The sequence below is a fragment of the Balaenoptera musculus genome, chromosome 16, assembly GCF_009873245.2.
Source record: "Balaenoptera musculus isolate JJ_BM4_2016_0621 chromosome 16, mBalMus1.pri.v3, whole genome shotgun sequence".
Taxonomy (NCBI): domain Eukaryota; kingdom Metazoa; phylum Chordata; class Mammalia; order Artiodactyla; family Balaenopteridae; genus Balaenoptera; species Balaenoptera musculus.
In genome coordinates, this window is record NC_045800.1 from 46,999,850 (window position 1) to 47,025,137 (window position 25,288).

Here is a 25,288-nt window from a genome sequence, read left to right on the forward strand (position 1 = left end):
CTTCCAAGGTAATGATTAAGCCGAGCACCTGGCAAGCTGGGAGGGTGAGCCCTATTCACACCTCGGCCAGGCCGAGGTGACCTGGACCGGTTTGGGAAGGCAGGGTTCCAGGGTGCAAGAGCCCGGAGCTGGTAGCCGCAGCCTCCCACTGCACACGGACCACCTGGAGCATCTCGGGCCAGAGCTTCTGCTGCCTGCCTTTCTGGGACCCTGCACCATGAAACTGCAGGTGTTCTGGACGGGGCTGGAATACACCTGTCGGCTCCTGGGCATCACCACTGCTGCAGGTAGGACCCCGCCCCCCAGCTTCGGTCCTCTGTGTACTGGGCACAGCAGACAGGGCTGCCCAAGGGGTGGGAGCCGGCCAGAGAGGGATGGGAAGAAACACCTGGCCACGTGTTCGTCACTTTCTTTCCCCAAACCCCAGAAACACTGCTCTTCAAGGCAGCAGCAGGTGCAGTGGGGTGAGCCTGGGGCTGGGATCCAGGGGCCTGGTACAGAATCTCTGCTTGGCAACCCACCATCCCTGTGACCTTGGGAACCCTCAGCATCGTCATCTGTGAAATGAGTTGGAAGGGTCTGCCCCGCCTCCTTGGGGGCTGTTGTGAGGTGGAGGTGGGAGCTGAAGGTGAAGGTGTAAAGGGCTGGGCAAATGTAAGGATCAGTTGCCTCACTGGACAGTCAATGGTCACTGGAGTGCATCTTGTTTGATGCAAACCACAGCCCCACTTCATGGAGAGAGAATTCCCAGCACACGGGGCAGGCTGAGCTAGAGAGCTGGACACAGAGATCCCAGGCTTCCCTTAGAACACCTTGGGTTTGGGGGGAGAAATGATTCCCCGTGCTGGGCTGCTCTTCCTCACCCAGCCTGATCCGGGGGCTGCTCGACTTGCTGGGAAGACAGATGGTTACAGTAGTACCTGCACAGCTGTGACCCTGAGCTCTGCCTGCTAACTTCCCCAGCTCGGACCCGGACCCTAGCCCCGTGCCCCCCACGTGGCCAGGATCTGTGTTGGGAAGGTGAGCAGGCAGCATTCTGAGCCTTGGCTCTGGCCCCCACTGTCCCCTGGGGACAAGGAAGAGACACCCACTGCTGATCAAGTCCTTGCCCACCATTACACACAATCTTATGAATGGGTCTTGGAAAATGGGGACTGTCTCCCAGCTCAGACCCAGACAGTGCTGGTTCCTACTCCAGCCCTGTCGCTCACCGATGTGTGACATTGGGAGAGCCACCTGGGCCCTCTGGGATCACGCTATCTAGTCTTTATGATAGAGATAACTGAGCCTGCTAGCCAGGTGTTTTGGAGGGTCGAGGATGCATGAACTGAGCATAGCTAAGTAGAACTGAGGATGTAAACCTTTTAGGAGAAGCCCCAGGACATACTTCAGAGCTCAGTGGGGATCTGTGTCGTTCCCTGGGTTCAGGGCCAGCTTCACGCTATGCTGGCCAGTGGGCTCTTCTAGCAATTAGCCCTGACCTGCTGTCAATGGTCTAATCCCACCCCTCCTGTTACAAGAAGGAGCACCTAAGTTCAAATAGGGGCAGTGACCTTGCCCAAGGTCATGCTACAGGTCAGAGGGATAGCCGGCCTGGAACCCTGATGGCTCGATTTTTGAAAAGGCCAGGACTCTGCCCAAAGAGCTCCTTCTTCCCAGGAAGAAGAAAGCAGGGCAGGAAGCCCCATCCAGTGGGCACCAGGAAGAGTCTGGAATTGCTCTGCTGAGGGCCCTGAGTAAGTGAATGAGTAGGGGATCCAGGTCCAGCCTCCATCAGAACCACCTTGTCACCTACATGAGCTCCAAGGCCCCTAAATGCCCATCCTGGGGAAGGGGAGTTAACCCTCAGTAGGGTTTCTGTGTCTGGGGTTTGAGTCCTCATCTACCACTGTTGATCTTGACTACACCCTGCCCTCCTCTACGCCTTGGTTTCTAAATATGTAAAACGCACCCCTTTCATCTGTCAGAAATCACAGTGACACTTCCCCCTGCCACGCTCTGCCCGGAGGGGAGACCTGGCTCCTGTCGGGAAGCTGTTTTAAGAGGTATATAAACTTTTAATGGATTAGCTATAGACAGTTTAAAAGTCCAATTTATCTCAGCCAGTGGAAGGGTCTACAGCCACACACACACACACACACACACACACACACACACACACGCTACACACACAAACTTCTCCTCTGAACTACAGCCCTTATCTCTGTGCAGAGGGCCACTGTTAATGCAGAGGACGGTCCTCTCCCTTGGTTTTGATATAGGATCCAGGCTAAATATAGGCCACTATTTTGCCTTCTAATGGCCAGGCTTTCCAATAATTGTGTTTGGGCTTTCTAGAGTGCTGGGAGCAGGTGGGAAGCTAGAAAGAGGGGCTTTAGTCATCTTGGGAAAATCTCGAGTTTCTTTCAGCATCACTGAACTGCTGGCCTATTTCCAATGCGTAAGATTTGCAAATTCCTTATTCTCTTAAGCCTCTTTTTTGTTGAAATCCTCTGTTAAGAAGTCCAGACCTCATTTATAGGGGCATTGCTGCTAGAGAGGAAATGAGACTTGAGACAGAGGCTGTCACTTTGCAGAAACTCTGGGACACCTAAGGCAGCCCTGGTCCGCCTGTGGGGAGGAGTGTGGGTTTCCTAGGAACTAGGAAAAGCGTGTGACCCAAGGTCACCCAGAGTGTCACCTGCAGGGGCCAGGCAGCTCCTGATCCAGCAGCCCCTCCCTGGTTTCCCTTTCCCTCTGCAGATGGAGCTGAGGCTGTCAGCAGCTCTAAAGGCACCAGGACCTGGGGACATGCACCAGGATGGCAAGGCCCAGCGGCTGTGGCCGAAGCACAGCTCACCTCTTCCTCCCCATTCAGCCCCTTTAAATGAAGCTTCATTAGGATGTCCAGTGGTCCCAGGGGTCATTGCTGTCCCACCCCCATGACCAGCCCCACACCACGAGTGGGCACAGACAGAGCATTGCCACCGGCAAAGAAGGGTAAACAGGCCTTGCAGATTGCCCTCAGGCAGAAGTGTTTTGAAAATTAGAAGATGAGGCAATTCTCTCCCTTTGAAGTCATAAGCTTTCCAGGTCATCACAGACCCACTTCTCCTTATTTGACTTACACTCGGCTGGTGTCATTCATTTGTATCCCCTGCCTGGCCATGGAAGGCATTGGGTGTCCCTCTGTTGCTGAGATGTGACACCAGGTGCCACCTAAAGAAAAGACACAAAAAAAAAAAAAAAAGAAAAGACACAACCGGGGAACTGCACACGGGCTGGGAGCACTCCACACCTGCCAGTAAAGATGCCAGATCCCTATGTGCCCATCCCTCCAGCAGGTTCTCACTGTGTCCACCTGAAGACAGGGTCATGACATCCCTGAGTCAGAGACTCAGGCCCCAGGAGAGGCTCAACCATGTGTTTCATTCTCATTAACTGTCAGGAGGGGGGGGACCTGAGAAAATGGGTTTCAACTGAGATGGGAGCTCTGAGGCCCAGGGCGCACCTCCTCCATAAAATGAGAAAGGGGTCTGTCCAGCGAGGTTGGTCCCCATCCTGTGCTTGGAAGGCAGGATTGGCTTCCCTTTGCACCTCTGCTGTCCTCCTTATCCCCCAGAGTGAATCCCCATGGACTTCCTCCCCAGTCCTCAGCCCCTGCCCCAAGCCTGCAGAGAGAGAGTGGGAAGAGCTCCCTGTGTCAGGGTAGATGGTACACCTTGAAGGCCCTCCAGATCTGGGTTGGGGTGCGGAGGGAGGTGAGGAGATTCATTTCCCTAGGCCTTGACCCTGGAGAGAAAGCCCTCTCCTCACAGCTGTGTCCTTGCACAAGGACAGGCCTGGGCTTCCGGCAAAGAGGAACTGATGAGGAAATGTCTCTGGGCCCTGTGGGGAGGCCTCTCAACTTTCCTCAGAACAAAACTCACTCAAGCTTCTCCGTCCCAACCCTCGGGGGCGTTTTTTTCACTCTTCCAGCCTCTGCTCTTGGTGTAACAGCTGCTCATGGACATGATTACCTGAGTATCTACCGTGACCCTAGCTCAGTGCTACATGTTTTAAATGTAGCCTTTTGTTTCATCCTCATAACTACCCTTTGAAGCACCATCACACTCATCCTCATCCCCATTGCACTTGGGAGGGAACTGAGGGCTGGTTGGTGAAGTATCTGGTTCGAAGTCTCACACTCAGGAAGCAAAGAGGCAAGATTTCCGTTGATGACTATCTACTCCTGAGACCCTACTCTACATCAGCATGCCTTCCGCCTAAATCAGGCCAAAGGACATGTCTTTCTATGTCTTGGCGAAACGATGGGATGCAGAGTGCAAGACACACAGAGGGTACCAAAGAGGCTGGCTGAGGCCACCCTATCAGTCTAGTGCCCCCACCATCGGTCAGTCCTGACCATGCACAGCCTCAGGCAGGTGAGGTCATGGTGAGAGCGGACACAGTTACACTGAAGCAAAGGAAGGATTGACCAGACACTTCCTAAATCTAAAGACACTGATATTCTGTTTATCTGCAATATTATATGATCTTTTTTTATTGAATGAAATTTCTTTAAATTCTAGAGTGCTTTACAACTTTCAAAAGTCTCACACACATGATTTCATATAATCCCATAATAACCCTTTTTTTTTCTTTTCCCCTACTCCTATATTGCCCTTCTCCCCTTCCATCTCCCCACTGGTAACCACTGGTTTGTTCTCTAAATCTGTAAAGTCACTGATATTTGATCCAACTGCTCATTCTCTGTCTTTGAATGATTGCCAAGCATGCTTTGACTGGCACCACCATGACCATCTCCAGCCAGACCCACACCTGGACCTCATCTGGGGACAGACAAATCTGCACAAATTTCCAGAAGGAATGATCGCAGTAGGACCTTCCATGTATGGGTCCAGAGGTACATGACTGACAACATGCTGTAAAGCCATTATCTTGCTGCAGCCCTACCAGTGCTTGTGAGGGCCGAGCACTGAGCTAAATCCCATTTTACAAATGAGGAAACCGAGGCTCAGAATGTTTAGGTAGCTTGTGAGAAGTTACACAGCCAGTAAACAGCAGATCTGGTGCTAGAGCCCCAGTCTGCCCACTCACAGGGCAGTGATGCAGTGGAACATCTGGGGGCTGTCGGCACACAGCTCCCAAGAGAAGGGCACCACTCAGCCAACGAGGACAGGAGCCGGGCTTGAGACAAAGCCATTTTAAGCAAGTCCTGCTTGCCACAAATCAATTACTTTCGATCAACCTGGGATCACTTAGGAGTTTTGCTTTGTTCCAGGTTTTTGGCCCATTAACCTCTTCTCTACATAAAGGACAGAGCCACGTCCCCGACAGCCCCATTCCTTGCCACATTCCGTTCAAGTGGAGACTTGGCTTATTAATATAGTCTAGGATAAAAGAAGTATTTAAACCCAGATGTTCTCATTATTTTTTAAAGAGTACAGCAAATGCATAGTTTGACTTTAGGCCTATTCAAAGCCTTCAAAAGAAGAAAAACTAATGCTTCTGAGGCAATCATCTTGGGCCCTCCATGCTAATTTCCACCCTTCTTAAATGTATATCTCAGTGTCCACCTCCTGCCATCTAAGGAAGCTTCATGCACTCCAACACGTCCACAGTTGGATTTATTACCAGGCAAGAACATATTGTTTTCAGATCCTGTAAGTGGATGTTGCCTGTTTTCCAGTCTGATTGTCCCAATGAGCAAATGAAATATCCCCACCTTAGTTCCCTCTTACCACTGGAAGATAATATAATTTAGTTCAAGCATTTCTTTCTTTACTTATTTGTGCCTGTGTCCTCCTTCTTAGATTTAGAACAAAAAATCTGGATCTCCACCTAGGATTCATTTATCTGACAAACATTGGCTGAGTCCCCACTTTGTGCAATGTAGACACATAGATTAGGATGGTATGACCTCTAACCTAGAGAAGCTCATGAGCTGACCAGGGAGACAAGCTAGTAAATACATATTCCAGTGCCAAACACTTCAGCCTAGTGTTTGAGAGGGTGAATTTGTGTCCTTCTCTACCACTTAGTAGATGTGTGACCTTAGGCATGTCAGCTAATCACTTTAAATGTCAGTTTTCTCATCTGTGAAATGGGAATAACAAGTGCGTCTACGCTCTGGGAATGTGAGCATTCAGTGAAACAATGACTAAAGCAGCAAACTTCATGGCACATAGATTCTCACTCAGCGCTGGTTAATTTTAGAGGAACGTGCAGGACACAGGGACGGCACAGTGTGAGTAATGAAATCTTCTTGCAGGATGGAAAAAGAAGAAAGATCAGAGGAAAGGAACAAGCTAACATATGACCCTGGAGGCTGGAAGGGGAGGAAGGGGCTAGACTGTGAAAGGTCTTACACTGAGTAACATTTTTCTTCACATTTTGCGCTTGGGTCATTAAGATCATCCCACAGCACGTTGGTTATTTCTACATCACATGTAGTGATGAAACCAGAAGAAAGATGGTAACCTCATTTTATTTTTCATGGGCTGACAGTTCTTTTAAGATTTTTCTTTAGCTCTGTGCAACCATCTGACGAGGCCTGTTATCGAAAAGGAATGTAGTCAGAAACAAATGGCTGATGCTGGGGAGATGTAGCCCTCCTGGGGCTTTCCCCTGAGCCTTCCTAGCTTGCCATAGGCCGGGTAAAGGTCAGACAAAGAAACATGTAGAGACATGGATGGACCTAGAGACTGTCATACAGACTGAAGTAAGTCAGAAAGAGAAAAACAAATACCATATATTAACGCATGTATGTGGAATCTGAAAAAATGGGTATAGACGGTCTTATTTACAAAGCAGAAATAGAGACACAGACGTGGAGAACAAACGTATGGATACCAAGGGGGAAAGGTGGAGGGGGTGGGAAGAATTGGGAGATTGGGATTGACATATATACACTCTTGATACTACGTATAAAATAGATTGCTAATGAGAACCTACTGTATAGCACAGGGAACTCTACTCAGTGCTCTGTGGTGACCTAAATAAGAAGGAAATCCAAAAAAGAGGGCATATATGTATACGTATAGCTGATTCACTTTGCTGTGCAGTATACACTAACACAGTATTTTAAAGCAACTATACTCCAATAAAAAAAAAGAAAGAAAGAAACATGGTATGTGCAGAGAGAACATGTGCAGAGAGAACATTTGGAGGCATGGTCATTATTTTCTAGTGCCGGGAAAGCTGCCATGTGGAAGAGTGAGCAGATGCATTCTCTTTAAATGCAAGAAAGAATAAGAATCAAATACTTCAGCCAAATACTTTGACCTGAAATCAAGACCTAGAAGAAATTTCCCCGAGGGTCCCTACAAGAAGGATGCTATTCTGCCTCAGGGTCAATATCCTCAATAACATCAGCGAAGGTCTGTAGAGTCCCTCCATGTAAACGATGTCATCAGCAAAAGATGGTGTATTGGCCCAGATGGCTTCATAACCTTGAATTTTATAACCTTGAAGGAAGAAATAATATCTATGCTACACATCCTTTCCAGAAATTTGAAAAGGAGGGAGTACTTCTCAAGTCATTCTATGAACTATCATTATAGTGATACCAAAACTAGAAAAAGGCATCATGAGAAAAGAAACCTATAGACTAATACCCCTCATCGACATAAATGTAAAAATTCTAAAAGTTCTGACAAATCTAATTAAAATATATAAAAAATATAATATACATAACCAAGTACAGTTTATCCCAGAAATGTAAGGTTGCTTTAATGTTCGAAAATCAATTTATGTAATTGACCATATTAACAAACTAAGAAAGAAAAGCTATATTATTATCTAAATAGATACAGTGTTTCCCTGGGAGTGGATGGAAGCGTTGGAAGGTAGGATTACAAGGATACAAGGAAACTTTTGGGGCGATAAATATGTTCACTATCTTGATTGGAGTGATGGTTTCCCTGGTATACACATGTCAATACTTACCAAATTGCAAATTTTAAATATGTGCAGTTTGTTGCATGTCAATTATACCTCAATAAAGCTGTTTTTAATAGTGGATGTGTCAGTTATCTATTGCCAGAATAATGCTGTGTAACAACGGCAAAACCTTAGTGACATAGAGCAATAAGCTTTTATCATTCACACATCTGGGCGAGTAGGTTAGGCAGCTCTGCTAACGTAGGCTGGGTGTACTCACCTATCTGAGGGTCAGACAGCTGTTGGTTTGTCTAGACTGGCCTTGGCTCGGATGATAAGTTCCCTTGTGCTCCAGCAGGCTGGCCTGGCCATGTGCCCATGATAATGGCAGAGGCATGAGAAAGCAGGTCCAGTTCACAGGCCTGTTTCCCATCTGTGCTTGCCTGGTACCTGATAACATCCTGTTGTCCAAAGCAAGTCACATTGCTGAGCCCAGACTCAAGGGAAGGGGAAACAGACTTCTCTTCAGTGCAAGGGACTGCAAAGTCATATAACAAAGGGTGTGGATACCAAAGGGGTGAAGGCTTGCAGGGGCATCATTGCAATCTACTACAGGCACTTTGGCCAATCTACAAGGCCAAACAAAATAGTCCTCTTGGATGGTCTACTATAGTCGATAGTAGAGAATCCAGTAGAGAATGAGGACTCTCTCACCTTCAGGAAATTCTCCCTAAGCAGGCTTGTGAGTGGGTTGGAGGGCACTGAGGGCCACCCTATACTCTAAAATCTCTTCTAACTGAATATCTAGAATTTTCTTCTATAAAATCTTGGCCTTTTCTCATAGTATCTCTGAACCCTGGCTCATAGGTGTCACCTGAATGGCTCTCAACACGCTGGTAAACTTCCCTGCCAGGCTTAGAATCTGCCACAACTTCTCCTGAGTTAAGAAACCTGCAGCTACTACTTTATTGTCTCATTGGATTCTTAGCAATCAGTTCCAACATCTCTGTGTTCTTAGAAATGGTGCAAACCTAGCCTTCACGTCTACAGTCAGCTGTGACCCGTTTCGAACCATCCCCAGCCATTGTCATCAGATCAGTGTGTCCCTACCTGAGATGTCCCTACAGACACTAAGACCAGTAGGAGATATGCCATAGCTGAGGATGAAGAAAAGCAATAAATACGACATGGGGAGTTATGAGGTGCCCTTAGCAGCAGTGAATATGACATTCTCACCCAGCTCCCCAGGCATCCAGGGCCAAGACCACTGCCTGGCATGGAAAGTCAGTTAGTGTGGCCTCTAGTGACCTCTGTGAAGTGTCCTATGTTGCCACCAGGGCACTGCACTGAATGCAAGACAGGTGTCAAAACTCAACCCAGTGATGGAGTCAGAACAGATAAGCTACAGCCAACCATGACATCGGCCCTGAGGCAAAGGTAGCACGAGGCCAGAAGCCTTGGAGATAGCCCCTTAGCCATTAGTACCAGAGACAGGCCCCATCCTCAGGAGCACATGGGCCTTTAGCAGGCTGCACAGAGGGGCTTAACACATGAGATGTACAGGTAGCTGGGGCTTTGGGCCACTTATATCAATCAGGCCTGCAGAAGGGACCCGAGACCGGAAAATCAATGAGCAACATCAATACATAGAGAAGAGCTCTTGAGCCACAATAAAAACATGTATTAATGGAAGGAAAGGATAAGAATAAACCCTCCCCTTCCCCTGAGACTACTGATGGGAACAACCTGCCTCTCCTAATAATTCCATTAGCCATCATCTACATTTGCACAAATCTCTATAATTTACTAAGCCTGAGGCTCATAGTCAGTTATGCATGTTTTATCATCCCCATTTTTCTGGAATAGGAAGCAAGCAAGGGAGTTATCATTTGCTTGAGGAGCCAGGACTCTGTTTTTCTGATCAAGCCGCACATTCTCTGTCACAGCACTGCATGCCCATAGCTTTCATCGACCCACACTCTGGACCAGAGCCTCAGGATGCCCGGAAAGATGCTCCGGTGTGTGCCTGGCCCAGGCCTGCATCACAGGTCCAGAATCTCTGATCCCTGCTAAGTCTGAACTATAACAAACAGCTCAGGAAGGCAACTCAGAAGAAAGCCCTGGCCTCTGGGAGAAGAAAATACTGTGCTGTGGTTGGACTCAGCCCAGACAGGAGGGAAAGAAACTAGAGGCCAGGAAATGAGATGCAGAGGCCAGGCTTGTCCACAGATGCTGGTTCTAACCAGACGCCAGAAAAAATGCCTCCCTGGAGACTGTGAGGGGAAGTGAGATAGAGGGGTGGGCCGGACTGTGCCAGGGTGGGCTTGTAATATGATTCTGTTGGGTTGGGATGAGGGGCAACAGGATCCTAAGGGACAGATAACAGGGAGGGATGGAAGGAGTCTAAGGCCCCCAGTGGGGGTGTAAAAGTAGCACAGGTGGCTCCGCCCAGCACCCGCACCCCCTGTGGCACAAAGAACAATGCAGCCCAGGATCAAGGCTCTTCTGGAGCAATTCTTTCTTATGGAGAAGTTGTTATAATGAAGCCCTGATTCTGGGGACATGTATGGCATTTGTCCCCCATCTCCATTCTCAAACTCAGCTCCTCTGTCCCCGTGCCCAGCTCAGGGCAAGGGCCACAGCGTCATATGTTGGGGTGAGTGGCTGATGCAGGTTGGCCCATTTCGCTCGGAGCTAGAGCCCTGTGAAACCACAGAAGACGAGATGGAAGCACAGTCTAGGAATAGCTGTCAGGAGACACCACAGAGCCTGGGCAGGCAGCTGTGGGCAGAAGCTGGGTCGAGGCCACAAGCAGACAGACGGATGAGGGGGACAGAAGGAAGGACTTCACGTTGGCCAGCATTGCCTCAACCTCACATGGTCTGCCTCTGAGAACATGAGCCCCAGAACTGGGAGGATCCAGCGGGGGACCCTTTGGCCCCAGTGTCAAAGGGACTTACGGCCTCCCGTGAGAATCCCCTACGGATCTCCTGGCCTGAGAGGTCATGCTTCTGACTTCACCCCCTTGCTCTCCTCCCCCTACCAAAGGACATATCTCTGTTCCTGGGCTTGCAGAATCCAGCATGTTTACTGTTGGTTGAGAGCTTTTGGAAGAGTGACCCCACTTTTCTTGATGCAAAATGGGCTACCTGGAGGCTGGGAAAGCTGCCCAGGCCAGAGGTAGAGGGAGGAAGGAGCTTGTGTGTATGGGCCACGTGACATCTACGAGCACAAAGCCCAGTTTTTCAGACCTGTTTTTTTCTCCAATCCAAGCAACAACTCTAGGAGATACAACGAATTCTCCCCATTCCACAGATGGTAAACCCAGCTCAGATGAGTTAAGTACTTATCCACCGTTACCCACACAGAACTGGAATTTCAACCCAGCTCTCTCTTTTCCCTATTGTTATTCTCATTTTTTAACTGCAAACTGCCTCTAGAGTGCTCCTGAAATGTCCCTTTGACTATTGACCCTCTGTTTCCATCAAAAGACATCAAAATACCGCTCCATACGCCAAAGGGGTGCAAATCAGGGAAAGAGGCTGAGTTCCCAAGACCCCTTCCTGCCATCTGCTGGTCATCGCCAGAAGCCCATGCAAATCTACAAAGATTACAAGGTGAATGAAGGTCCTGCCTCACCCCAGAAGTGAACAATCACAAGCATCAGCCTTGAGCAGAAGACCCCTTCCCCAGGCCCTGGGTGGGAAGACACTTCCCCGGGCTGGACTGGATTCTTGTACAAAAAATCAGTGATTTTACTGAGCACCGGTGATGTGCTTGGCATTAATTAACTTACTGAATCCTCAGAGAGATTGGCTCAGCTATTAACTGGCAAATGGGAGATCGAAATGCAGGACCTGACCTAGGCATCCATGATTGGTTTGTTTGTTTCTTTGTTTTACTTATACTCCCTGTGCCTCAGTTTCCTCTTCTGTAAAGTGAGGGTAACAGTACTTTCACATAGGACTGCTGTGATGATTAAATAAGTTAATAAATGCTTAGTGCTGAGAACAGGACAGGAGACACAGTGAAAACTAAATACATGAATATTTGCCTGCATAAAACACATACACACACACACACACACACACACACACACACACACACACACACACAGGTCGACAGTGGAAACCAGGAAATGGCCCATCCCCTGGAGCCAGAAGGCTCAAGTTTGGTCTATCGGTCCTTTGCTTTCTAGATGTGTCCTTGGGAGAACTACACAAGGTCACTGAGCCTCATTTCCATCCCTATGAAATGGGGAGTATAGAACTCCCTGTGCTGTGAGGAACCAGGACACGTGTGACCGTTGTGTATCAGCCACTGAGTGCCTACAGGTCACATTAACACTGCAGAGGGGAGTGAGGCTGTGTGGCACCCCTGACTCCTCACCTGGGACAAGCCAACAAGTGGCTAGGACCTGGAGAGGACAGAGGCACAGTGTCCTCCACCTCCCTGGCCCGTAACCACAGGGAGCACTGGAACCCCCATAACTAAGAATACACAGGCACCCCCTTCCTCGATGGAAGAGCTCTGTCCCCTTCTCCCCGAAGTACCTCCGCATCCCCCCACGAAGGGAGGGGAGGGGGTGCTGGCGCCTAAGTGAACGGCTCCACCCTGCATTTCAGAAGACAGCATTTCCGCAGTGGACAAAGGGCTCCGGTCACCTGGGCATGGGTGCTTACGCAGCAAATCCGCCAGGGAAAAGAGGAGGCATCAGGCCCAGGGAAGCAGTCCCCCGCGTGGCAGAGATGAAGGGCCACACACGGGCAGCCGAGAACAGAAGCTCAACCCCACCATCTCTGACTCCCTGGGAGGGAGACAAGCTGAAGTCACTGTTCGGCAAATACCAGCATGGGTTGTCAGAGCCCAGAGAGAGAAGTGTAGGGTGCGTGGGCTGTAATCAGTTAGGGCCAGAAAGAGGTCTGATGGGTGGGTCACCACGGCGGGAGGAACGTCTGCATGCTGCCTGTGGAACGTTTCCATCAGCGGGTGGATGGGTCAGGGCTGTGGCTGGTTGAGTGAAGCCGTGAGAGTGAGGAGACAGCCAGGACCCAGCAAGTCCACAAAGGTGGGTCCAAGATGGATTTACTCATACAAATGGAAGGTCAGGTATTTGAGCACAGACACCAACTGCCAAGAAGAGACAGGAGGAGAGATGAGGCTGAGCCGCAGCTCATGTCCCAGCAAAACCCCAGGGGCTTAATCAGCACTGGGTCCAAAGTGACGAGCCAGGAGTGCATCATGCAGCCGCCAAGCCTCCAAGCCAGCAACGAGGGCACGGAAACAGCAAGAACAGTGATCTGGGCGAGGGAACAGAGGTGGGGGCAGGTCGCATGGCCAAGTTCTAGGGCCCAGAAACACTGCCCACATGGGCTTACAGGACGGTGAGGGCCCTTGAAGCCACTCCATGTGGAGGACACCTGTGGAGCCCAGGGCTTGGTGGCCTGTCAGTGTGGGCTGTTTCAGGGGCACTGAGGGGGGTGGCAGCATGACCAATGTGGACAGAGAAGGATAGGCATCTGCTCTGGGGAGACTGGATTAAAAGGCCTCTGGGGTGCTGCATGAAACCCCTCTGGTTTGCAGAGACCAATCCAGAAGGCTCCTTGCCCTCTTGCACCCTCCCAGCCACAGCTCCCTGTGTCACATGGAGAGGAGCCTACCCTGGTTCCCAGTCCCCGGGAGAGGGCTCACTCCATGCCCAAGGAGCCCGCACAAGGCAGCGCCGTGGCTGGAGCACCTGGGCCCACTCTTCCCTCCTCTTCTTCTCCCCTTAGTGTTGATCGGCGTGGGCACTGAGACCTTCCTCCAGGGACAGTTTAAGAGCCTGGCTTTCTATCTGCTGTGAGTATGTGCGCACGTGCCCTCCCTGCCTGTACGTTCTGTTCCAGCTCACCCCAGGTCCATCTGCTGAGGCCCACCCACAGCATCCCCCCATCCCACACGAGCTCCATCCTGTCCCAGAGGCGAAAGGAGTAGAGGGGGCTTCTGGAATATCCCCTTGTTGGGAAGGACTTTCACCAGATCATCCCATAAATCAACCAATTAGCATCCCATCCGTCCATCCACCCACCCATCCATCCATACATCTATCCATCCATCCATCTCTTCAACCATGTCTTTATTCAGAAAACAAAACCAAGCTCTTATTTTAGAGATTGGGGAATCAGTTCAAAGGACTACCTATTTGAGCTCCTCTACATGCCAAGCACAGTTAAATGTTTTATTTACCTTATGTCCTTTACCTTTGGCAGCATTACAGAAGAAGTGCATATAGTCTGTTTTGCAGATTTAAAAAAAAAAAAAATTCAGAGGGAGTAAGCAGCTCAGCCCACATCACCAAGCCCATGAACAGCAGGGCCCAGATTCATCCACCTGGGTCCCTTCAGTTTCTCAGCCTCTGTCCTTTCTCCTCTGCCAGCTGCCTCTACAGACGCCCCCTAGTGGGAAAAAGATGGCTGTGCAGTGGTATCCCAGAGGGGTGAGGAGAGCCTGGGGTCCCTGCGGGCTCTACAACCCAGCTTCTCAGCAGCTCCATCCTAAGGGAGCCTCGGCCTGCCTGCAGGGTCACCAGGCTGCATCCTCTGCCCCCCACCTCCTCCCCTCCATACCCACCCTCATCGCGGTGGCCTGGTCTATGTCCTAAGGAGCCCTCCTGCCTCAGGGAGCCTCTTCGGTTTGCTACGTGGATCACACCCACCATCCACAACCCCGTTCCACCCTTCTGGCCCATCTCCACACTGCCACAACTTTAGCCACCTAGAAACCTGGTCCCTCTGTCCGCCTTCAGGGGATCCCAGAGCCTCCAGCCCACACTCCTTTGCCATCTTCTGGCCTCCACCTTATTTCTTGTCACTCAACTTACACCCCAGGAGCTTCTGACTTTTTCTCAAACTCACCCACATCACCTCCCCTCTAAGCCGTTGCTCCATCCTGTAGAGCACACGAGTGCCTTCCCAGCCACTCCGGCATTCCCAAAGCCTGTCATTCCTCCCTGCGTTTCACCCTGGGAAGCCTCCCCGAGCCTGGAGCCCCTGCTGGCTGGAAGTGGCTTCTCTTTGCTCCGAAGGCCCTCCACATCTTACTGAGCCTGTGCCTGGCCGCGGTGCACTGTCTGCCTGGAATCCAGAAGCAGGGCGGGCCTTCCTCCTCTCCACATGGTTGCCTAGTTCACCCACAAACATCCACTTCGGGTAAGAGGTGGAGGGTATTATCCTACAGAACAGTCCAGATCCATGGCTGGTTAATGCAGACTGTTTTCTACCCAGAACCCTGCCTCTTCCTGACTGCTCCGTCCCTGTCCTGAGGGGACACTGTGCCCATCTGGTCACTCTGTGGTCCAGTCCTAGAAGATGTTCCTTCCACCCTCAAGACCCCTGCCCCTTACTGTAAACTAGTCTATGTTCTCCACCCATGCCCTGCTCTCACCCTTTGGGATGGGAACCCATTGCCCACCCGGCCCATTCCTCCTGCCACTCACACCCCACTCACTCCTCGAGGGACACCCAAAGGCCCAAATGTCCCTCCCTCCTCTTTTCACTCCTTCTTCCACTCATCCTCCTCGCATACTCACAATCCCCCCCACCTCTGCAGATCTCAGAGTCCTGCCACTGTGTTCTCTCCGTCTACTGGAGCATCTCCCCATAAGACTGTCACTTCCTGCTCTGTGTCCCCAGGGCCAAGCAGGGGCCACGGCCACGAGTAGGCACCAGTAGGAGCTGACCCGTCATTGGTATTCTCCGGACTTTTCTCCACTCTCCTCTACCCCTGCTGCCTCCTGTCTTCCTCCTTCCAAAGAGACCCCTCAGCGCCTTCCTCACACTTACCCACCCACGGTGTCTGAAGGGTCCACATGGGCGGCATGGAGCCCTGGGCAGAGACCTTCATGTGTAGGATGTTGCTACAAGGGCAGGGCTCTCTGCTTGGATTCACTGCCTCGTCTGAGTGGCCCAGCATCCCTGACCTCAAGAGACACAGCCTCTGTAGCACCAGTTGGGAAGTCTGAATGAGCCACTCTATTCCCAAAGCCTCAGTTTGCCCCTCTGCTCCAGGACATAGAAAAAGGCAATGTCACTTGTTTATCAAAGCACATGCTCTGGTGTGCTTGGTAGGCATACAGGCTCTGCAGTCTGAGTGCTGGGCTCGAATCTTGCCCCACTACTGATCAGCTATGTGACCATAAGCAAGGGGCTTGACCTTCCTGTGCCTCAGTTTCCCCAGCTGTAAACTGAGGGTAATCACAGTGATTTAACAAAGATCATTAAATGAATTGGTATTTGTAAAGCTCTTAGAAATGTATGCCATGTATTCATTATGTAAATTCATTATTTCCATTTAAAAGCTGAGGAGTAAGAACCAGGCAGATACTGGGAGGGATAGAGAAAGTGGGAGAAGGTAGAGATTAAGTACTAAATGGTCAGAGGGAGAAAGAGAGAAATAACTAACATTGTCAAATGGACAAGAGAAGAAAGGAGGAGACCTCCAAGAGGCACTAGCCTGTGCAAAGGCCATGTGGCACCTAACAGCTTCATGTAGGGCTTTCAAAGGCATGCTAAGAAATTTCATTTCTATAGGCCAGTGAGACGCTCCAATAAAAAATGTAAGTTCCCCTCCAAAGATTCTGATATATACAGTCTGGGGCTGGCCCAGGAATCTCCAGGAGATTCTGACTGGATGATCCCCGGACCACACTTGAAGCAGAGGAGCATTTGAAGTAGTCTGGAAGGGGAGGAATATCAGATTCAGAAGGAGCCCTCGGGCAGCTTGGTGGTGATAGATTGGAGGAACAGGAGGCCAGGAGGTGAGGGTCAGGGAGTCAAGGAAGCCAAAAGGGGAAGCTGGTACAAGGATTCAGGGGGAAGTGTCCAACTCAGGCAATACAGGTGAGACCAGAAAGAATGGGAGTGATTCTCAGGCTGTCTAAGGAACACAGTCAGCCCCTGTTGGAGACTCTTTGGATGATGAGAAGGCAGGGGATCAGGAAGGGATCCAGCTTTAAGGCTCAGACAACCAGCAGTCGGTGTCAGTCCTGGTGACACTGGGTAGAGGGATATGCCGGCCAGTGTCCAAGCAACAGTGTAGGGGTCAAGGTCGTCTCCCCTGCTGGCCTGCAGCTCCCTCACCTATCTCTGGGCCCCGGCCTCCACCCCTACCCCCCACCCCCAAGGCCCAGCCCAACCCAGCACAGGCCCTGGCGTCCAGACAGTTTCTGGTTCATGTTGACTGGGTGACAAGATTAGGTCAAGAAACTCCTGGTCAGTTTTTTGGCTATACACAGAGGCCCAGGAGGCCAAGGCACTGTGAGAAGACAGCCAAGGAAAGTGAAGGGAGGGTCAGAGGGTACCTGGCCTCCCTCACCTGCCTCCGCCACAGGTTTACAGGAGCCGCCGTCTCCATGAGCGAAGGGGCCTACTTCGTGGCTCAGCTGCTGGCCATCTGCTTCCAGTAAGTAACCTCCAGAGCGGCCCCACCTCCACCCCCAGCCCCAGACACTCCCAGATGCCGCCACCCGTGAGACCACGACCCGTAGATGTTCTGCTCCCAAAGCAGCCATGGACGGGTTCCCTCCCGACCCTGCCGCGAGCCCCAGCCTGGACATGGGCTCAGGCTCGTGGAGCTCAGTGGTCCCCTTTTCCCTTCTCCCAACCAGGGAATGGACTGACACGTCCATTCAGGGCCTGACCCCACCCAGAGTCCCCCGACAGAGTCCATCCCCATCCTCTGGAAACAGCCAGTCACTGTACCCCCTGTCTGAGTCATCTACCACGGGGCGAGTACCTCACAGAAAGCCAGCTTGGAGCGTGCAGAGTTGGGTTTGAGAACTGACTCTGCCTCCTGCTGGGACCCAGGGACAAGTCAGGGCCCGCCTCTATGCCCGTTTGTGAGGCAGGAATGCAGATTTTGCAGGACCTTAGGAGGCCACAAGGCCACAGAGGCCGATACCTCTGCCCAGTCATGCTCCGTTCATGGAAGCTGTCATCAGGGTGGCCAAGGACTGACCCCTGGCCACAGTTCTAAGAATCTAGACAGTTGGGTCTCTAGGTGGTCAGCAAAAGAGCCAGGCTTCCAATCCAGCTGTCCTGGCATCGTGCAAGGCCACTGGCTGCCTCCCAGGGTTACCAGCCCTGAGGCAGCAGGCCTCCCCCATTTCTGCTGAATGTCACTGCTAAAGGACCCTTGCAACTTCTCAGGGCAGGGGAGGGAGGTGCCCAGGGCCTGAAGGGGCATTTTACCGTCTCTGGCGTCCCTCCACTCCCAGCCAGGGTTTGTTACAAAATAATGACCACCAGGGGGCACCAATGAGCTATGGCCGCAGAATGTGGAAGGAGGGCTGTGCTCTGGTCCAACACGTCATCCACCAGCTCACACCGCTCCTCCAAAGCCAGACGGGGCAGGAGGCGGTGTGCAGAGCCCCACTCCAAGCCAATTCAGAGGATGAAGGAGATGGACCTAAAGGCAAACACTTTCCTCCTTTGCAACCTGGAGACAGCTCCCTTAAGGAAACCTGCTCAGCTTCAGGCCTCTGCCAGGCCCACGTGTGGTCCTTGCATGCCAGTTAACAGAGAAGCCTCCTTGGGCCAGTGCCATCTCATGCCTAGCCAAGGCTCCTTTGAGTAGGGTGCCGCTGGATTCCAGCCCTCTCACCCATATGGCCAGCCCCTTTGTGCAGTGCACAACCCTTACAACTGTCCCAGCCAGGTGTCTCCTATACTGCACACTTTCTGCACTGCACTGTGGACTTCCCAGTGTGCCTCTGAGTCTCCTATTCTTCTTCCCACTGCCTTTGCAGCATCCTGAGAGCATTTACCTTCCTCCCCCCTGGGCCAAACAGGCATGTCTGGGCTGCATTTCACAAAAAGTGCTGGAGACCCTCTGGAGAGGCTCAGGCAAGGCCCCTAACTGTGGAACCCACAGTGAGGACTTCAGCCCCTGGGGGTGTTCAACCAGAGGCCACCGCAGGGAACATGGCCGTAATAGGACCCAATCCCAGACTCTGATGGCTTTATATATTGCTGGGGCTTTTCTGGGTCACTGCCTACTCCCTGCCAATCCTGGACTTCCTCCCCCCAGGTGTCAGCCAGGGTCCCTGGCCTACAGAGCAAGGGAGAAGGCCCACTGGCTGGGCTGCTTCCAGAGGTTCCTGGCCTACATGCTGCTCTCTGTGGCCTGCTTCCTCCACCCTGTCCTGGTCTGGCACGTGACCATCCCAGGTAGGAGCTCCAGGAGGTAGTGGAGGCAGGCAGCCCCCACTGCAGGTAGGCTCTGAGCAGAAGGGGCTGCATCCCGCTTTCATGGACCTGCAGTGACGCTGGCTCCAGGGCCCCACTAGCCCATCTTCCCTTTCTAGCATAGATCATAGGGATGAGGAACTGATCAAGTGGCAGGAAAGTCCCAAGAAGTGCATCTTTCCTATAGGTGTCCAGAGGCTACACCCACAGAAGCAAACTGACCTTTCCTCCAATGCTTGTGTGTGGTCTGAGCTTTCAGAGGGAGCAAGATAGTCACTTCTCCATCCAAACCCTTCTGTGCCTCCTTAGCACCTACCCCTTCAAGTCCAAACTCCTCAACCTGGTTTGAAAGGCACACCAAATGGGATCCCCAAAGACCCTTGCAACTCCATCTTCCTCTCCCACTCCATTCACCCTGCTAGTCAGCCCAGGTTCTGATCTCAGAAGCCAGCACTTGATGCTTCCACCTCCTGGGTTTTGACAATGATTTTTTCTGCTAGGACCCTTCTCCCTCCTCCTTAGCTGTGAAAGCTGCACCCCTCCTCACAACCCATCTAAAAATGCCAGGAAGCTGACCGCCCTTGGAGATGAGGTGGAAAGGTGGAGCCTCCTCTTCCTTCCTGCTGTTTCTCTTAAAGTACCTGTCGTAGCCTCTCAGGGACACTCCGTGCAGCCTTCGCTGGACTCCTGAGCAGGACTCGGCACTGCCAAGGCCACAGCGAGCCACGGCCTCCCACTCCTTAGAGAGCGTGAGATGCATGGGAGGCCCTGGCCCTGGCAGGCGGGACAGCCACCTTCACCCCTTCCTCTGGACAGGGTGGGGATCCCAGCAGGAGACAGAGGGGCCTCTGGCCTGGAGGCTGCATGAGGGGCCAGGAGGGGAGCCAACACCATGCCAGCTGCACCCACAGGGATTTGCAATTTCCTCCATGTTTATAGGGCAGGGGGCAGTAAAACAGGATCTCCCTACCCCTGGGAATGGAAGGAAGCCCAGTTCAGCAGTTGGGCCCAGTATCCAACATAGAGTCCAGCTCTGTCGAAGGCATTGCAGGTCCAGCCCCAACAAGCCGTCCCTGAGAGGGAGGCTGAGCGTGGTGATGGGAGGACAGGCGGGCAGCACCAGGATCTGCTGTCAGCAAGAAGGGGGCCTGGGGCACAGGGTCTCCTGGCTAACTGTCAGGTTGAGGGCCCCAGCACAGCACTGGCCCCACTGACATCCCCCGGCCGGGCATCAGGCCTGCCACACGGGTCTGATGTGGGTCTGTGAGGACAAGTTAGGTGTGAGGGCTGGAGCACTGGGGGCCTGAGTGTGGCCACACAGGCGTGCCGCAGTGGCCCTTTGGGACGGTGGGCGCGGACAGCCTCTGGCTTTTCTCCAGGACACGTCCAGCGTCCTGACCTCCCAGATCTCTTCCAGGCTCTATGCTCATCATCACTGGCCTGGCCTACTTCCTGCTGAGCAAGCGGAAAAAGAGCAAAGTTGCCACAGAGGTGCTGCCCCCCCCAGAGCAGTACACAGACCCCTCTGGCAGCGCCGTGAGTACCACCGGCTCTGGGGACACCGAGCAAACGTACACCTTCCATGGGGCCCTCAAGGAGGGGCCTGGCTCCCTCTTCATCCACATGAAGAGCGTCCTGAAAGGGACCAGGAAGCCCAACGCCCTCCAGCACCCAGACGCCCTGACGGAGCTGACTCTGGAGCCAGCTGACCCACTGGCCAAGAAGAAGCAGGTGCACTTTGAGGACAGTATGGTCAGAATGATCCCGGACCTGGCCGAAGACCTGGACGATGGGGACGGCGAGCCAGAGGAGACCACCTCTGACACCACCCCCATCATCCCTCCCCCCGAGGCCCCACTCTTCCTATCTTCCCTCACGGGCACCAGCCTCTTCTGAGCTGCTTGTTCCAGGCTGGGGGATGCTCAGCAAGGGGTCTGTATAGATAGACAGCCCTGCCTGGAATTTCCTGATGTCCAGGGGCCCTCCGGGGAGCTCGGGGTCTTCACAGGTCAGTTCTTCAACGGGTGACCAGACATCCCCATGGTATCTGGGCCTCTGGGACCATCGAGCCACATGACAGGTCCTGCAGAGACCTTGAGGGTGGCTCAAACGAAGCTCGCACTGCCTCGAACCCTCACAAGTTTCTCTCTCCCAGACATGGAGCAGAGAAATCCTTGTGCTTTCCCCGAAGGAGACCATCATTCCCACATCACACAAGGCTGCGTCAGTCCAGAAGCTCTGGGGCTTCTCTTGCTCCTGACACAGGACCCAGCACTCAGCAAGGACTCACGGCCCATCTCATCTCTGATGTAACATTTCAGCTCTGAAAGGCCAGGGATGCGTTGGCAGCTTACACATCTCAGAGGCAGGTGTAGACTACAGCTATGGGTCCTGAACTCCAACCGAGATGGTTCAGGACAGGGAGCAGGGAGAAAAGGCAAGGCTGCGAGCCCTCAGGATGGGAGCAGCGCCGAGCTGTGGGCCGAATTCTCTGCGCGCTCTGGGGCCGGCGCTGGGCAGCAGGAGTCACAGAGTGACTTGAGACAATGCGGCTCTGTGCTCACTGCAGGGAGAGCCAGGCCAGATGAGCAATATTCATTCCAGAAGCATCGCTGAGGGCTCCCTACATCCTCACTACATGGACTCTCAAGATTCCAAGTAGATGATGTAAACTGAAAGAGACTGAAATCTGACAGTCCTCAGCCATGAATGCCAACACACAGGACAAGACGCCTGCTGTATGCAGGGACCACAGAGGCGGTGCCCTGGAGACTCACACAATACGGACACATTGCTCTGCCCTGCTTGGTGACTGTTGGGAGAATAGGTGAGAAATGTATATTTGTTGAAAATGGGAGAGAAGGAAGGAAGAGCGGGAAAAGAAGGAAGACAGGAAAGTGGGCAGGCAGCAGGCTAGGTCTCTGCCACAGGGCCACGGAAGTGACAGTTAACCCAGAATGAACAAAGAAAGATGAATCAGATACTCGTTAAGGATTTGCAATATGTATTTCTATAAAGTGTTCTGTGGTCCATGGGATTGTTACAAGGCAGAGCAGACACATTATTCTTCATAGGCAATCTTAATTAATGAGAAATTATAATGCTTCTTCATTCGTGCATGTGAGCAAACACCAGGGTTCTGTAGAGCAAAACTCAGAGCACACGCTTTAAGGTCTAGATTAGAAACGTGTGCTCATTCTTGTACACTTTTCAACATTCCCTACAAGTTATTTTGCAAATGTATGGAAATAGCCAACCAGAAGCTAGTATCAGTTTGGTGCCTAAATGCAGCAGGTATCCCAAACAAGCAGACCTCTCCCTGCAATAACCCAGTTCTTCTGTAAAACCAAGTGAGAAAAGACATTCTCACAAGCCTTCAGAGGTGGAAGCAATAGTGTTTCTTTAGCTGCCGCCGAGGAAGAAGTTCAGGATCTGAGAGTCACAGCTGGGGGAGAATGAGTAATATGGAACATGGGTCTGGGTAGGCGGGGATGGCCCCTGATTCCGAATGGGCCAGGTGTCCCAGGCTGGCCTGCTGTGCACGGAAGGAGTCCCAAGTGGGGAGGAGCCAGGATCCCCACCTGTCATGTGGAGAGGAGGATACGATGGGCACAGACACCCTCGTGGCACAGGCCTCTGGGGAACCCGACGGTCCTGCCCCATTCTCAGCCCAAGTCAGCAGAGCTGGACGGGTGAGTAGGCTGTAAGAAGCAAACTGGGAAGCATAACGTCCGAGCTTTCAGACCCCATTTAATAAACATCTCTGTTATAGCATCGTTTGGGATGTGTCTTAGAGGTAAGGTGGGCATTGGGAGTTCTGGGTGATATGCGTGTGATTCTGAGACATCTAGGCTTCCTGGTGGCTGTCATCAGTTAAGGGAGTCCGCTGGGTATGTTGCATTAGAGGCTGAGGCGATTATGAACTTACCTAGGTTAACAAAGTAAAGCTCTTCCACACTCTTATTGCTGACCCCACACCCACCCCCGAAAAAAAGGTTTGGGTGAGATCATTCAATAGACCAGAGCCCTCATCTCTGTCAGTGGACCAGGCAAGAAACGTGGCACCTTCCTCAAAAGCAGGCGACTACCACATGTCTCCATTTGATTCTCAGCCCAAGACGCTATAACCACATCCTTAGCTACTGCTATCCCTACAAATGTGTAATGACACCCATCCTTGCTGAGAAACAGAGACTAGAGGGGCTGACCTTGTTGTAGCCCGCCTTCCTTTTTCAGCAGAAGGCAGAGCAGATGTTGCGTAGACGTAGAACAGAGCTATTGGAAGTAGAGCCCTGGGCTGGGGATCGTTAAATCTGCCCTTAACACGTCGATTGACCTGGGCCAAGCCCCATCACTTCTCTGGTTTCAGTTTCCCCTAGTAAGTGGGAGTAACAGCACTTCTCTCAGGATGGGTGCAATGAGTCCTCCAAGAAAGATGGGGAAAGTGCTTTTCAGATTACAAATCACCCAAGTCGGTGTGAGTGCATGTTCCTATTACTGTGGGGACCTCTCAGTGAGGAAGCCCCAAAGTAAGGAAACACAGAAAACATCACCAAGGCTTGTCTCCAGGGCAAGGCCAATGCAGGTCTCAAATCCAGATTCCAGGGCTTGAGCCTGGAAAGGGTGTGGATACCACCCTCCAGCTTAGAGAGCCATAGTGGACTCCCAATCACGAGGAGCCATGCCCTGGGGGGTCCAATCTCTCTCCCACCAGTGTTCCAATCTCTCTCCCACCAGTCCTAAAGGATTTTTTTAGTTTTTAAAATAACTTGATTGAGATATAATTCAAGTACCATAAAATTCACCAAAGTGTATAATTGAATGTCCTTTATTATGTTCATGACCGACCTCACCACAATCTAAGATCACAACATTTTCATCGCCCCTAAGAAAAGCCTGTTACCCATTAGCAATTATTCCCCACCCCAACCCACTCCTATGCTACGCAGCCACTAATCTACTTTCTGTCTTTATAGATTTTCCTATTCCGGACATTTCATGTCAATCGAATCCTGTATTGTAATATGTGGTCTTTTGTGACTTGCTTTATTCACTTAGCATAATGTTCTCAAGGTTCACCCATGTTGTAACATGTATCTTTATTTTATTCCTTTTCATGGCTGTATAATAGTCAATTATATGGTTATACTACTTGTGTTTATCCATTCATCTGTTGATGGACGTTTGGGTTGTTTCCATTTTGTGCCTATTATGAATAATGCTGCTATGAACATTTTCACGTACAAGTTTTTGGGTGGACATATATATTCATTTCCCTGATATATACTTAGGGATTGAATTGCTTGGTCAAGTGGTAAATCACTGTTTAACTTCTTGAGAAACTGCCAAACTGTTTTCCAAAGGGGCTGCACCATTTTACCTTACCATCAACAGTGAATGAGGGTACTGATTTCTTCACATCTTCACCAACATCTGTTATTGTCTGACTTTTTTATTATAGTCATTCATTAATTATGGTTTTGATATGCATTTCCCTAATGACTAATGGTTTTGGGCAACCTTTCATGTAATTATTGACCACATATATCTTCTTTGAGAAATGTCCATTCAAATGCTTTGCCCTTTTAAAAAAATTGGGTTATTTGCCCTTTTATTTTGAATTGTAAGGGTTTTTAACATATTCTGGATACTAGACTTTTACCAGTTACATTATTTGCAAATATTTTCTACCATTCTATGGGTTCCCTCTTCACTTTCTTGATAGAGTCCTTTGAAGCCTTTTATTTCTCTTTCTTGCCTGATTTCCCTAGCTACCACCACCAGTACAACATGAATAGAACAAGAGCAGATATCCTTATCTTGTTCCTGATTCTTGGGGAAAGCATTCTTTCACCATTGAATATGATGCTACCTAGGTTTTTTGTAGATGTCCTCATGAGGTTGAGGAAGTTTCTTTCTATCTCCACACTGTTGAGTGATTTTATCACGAAAGGTTATTGGATTTGTCAAATGCTTGGGGCAAAACTGTAATGTAAAGTGAACGCTGGAGGGAGAGGGAGCCCCCATGTTATTAGCCATCCCCGCCCAGAGTGGAGTGCCTGGAATAATTTCCAAGAGATAGAGCTGAGAGGGAATAAGGGAATGGGTAGTGGTTCAAATGCCATATACCCGCCCTGTTCTCACCAAGATTTAGTAGATTTTCTTGAATGAATTTTTCTCCGTTTGCTATATGCCCTTAG

The 25,288-nt window shown here is 51.1% G+C and overlaps 1 protein-coding gene across 3 annotated transcripts; it reads left to right on the top strand.

Annotated features, from left to right (window-relative positions):
* TMEM72 (transmembrane protein 72) lies at nucleotides 1-24,449 on the top strand. Of its 3 annotated transcripts, XM_036829769.1 has the most exons (5): nucleotides 1-287; nucleotides 13,638-13,704; nucleotides 17,233-17,304; nucleotides 18,931-19,070; nucleotides 20,506-24,449. In XM_036829769.1, exons 1-5 carry the CDS (start codon nucleotides 218-220, stop codon nucleotides 20,982-20,984), a joined length of 828 nt encoding a protein of 275 aa, XP_036685664.1. In that variant the 5' UTR covers nucleotides 1-217; the 3' UTR covers nucleotides 20,985-24,449. The 3 variants fall into 3 exon arrangements, with proteins under 3 accessions (XP_036685664.1, XP_036685665.1, XP_036685663.1); XM_036829770.1 differs by lacking the exons at nucleotides 1-287; nucleotides 18,931-19,070 and having other exon boundaries at nucleotides 13,689-13,704; XM_036829768.1 differs by lacking the exons at nucleotides 1-287; nucleotides 13,638-13,704; nucleotides 17,233-17,304 and having other exon boundaries at nucleotides 18,176-19,070.
* Nucleotides 24,450-25,288: the final 839 nt, after the last annotated feature.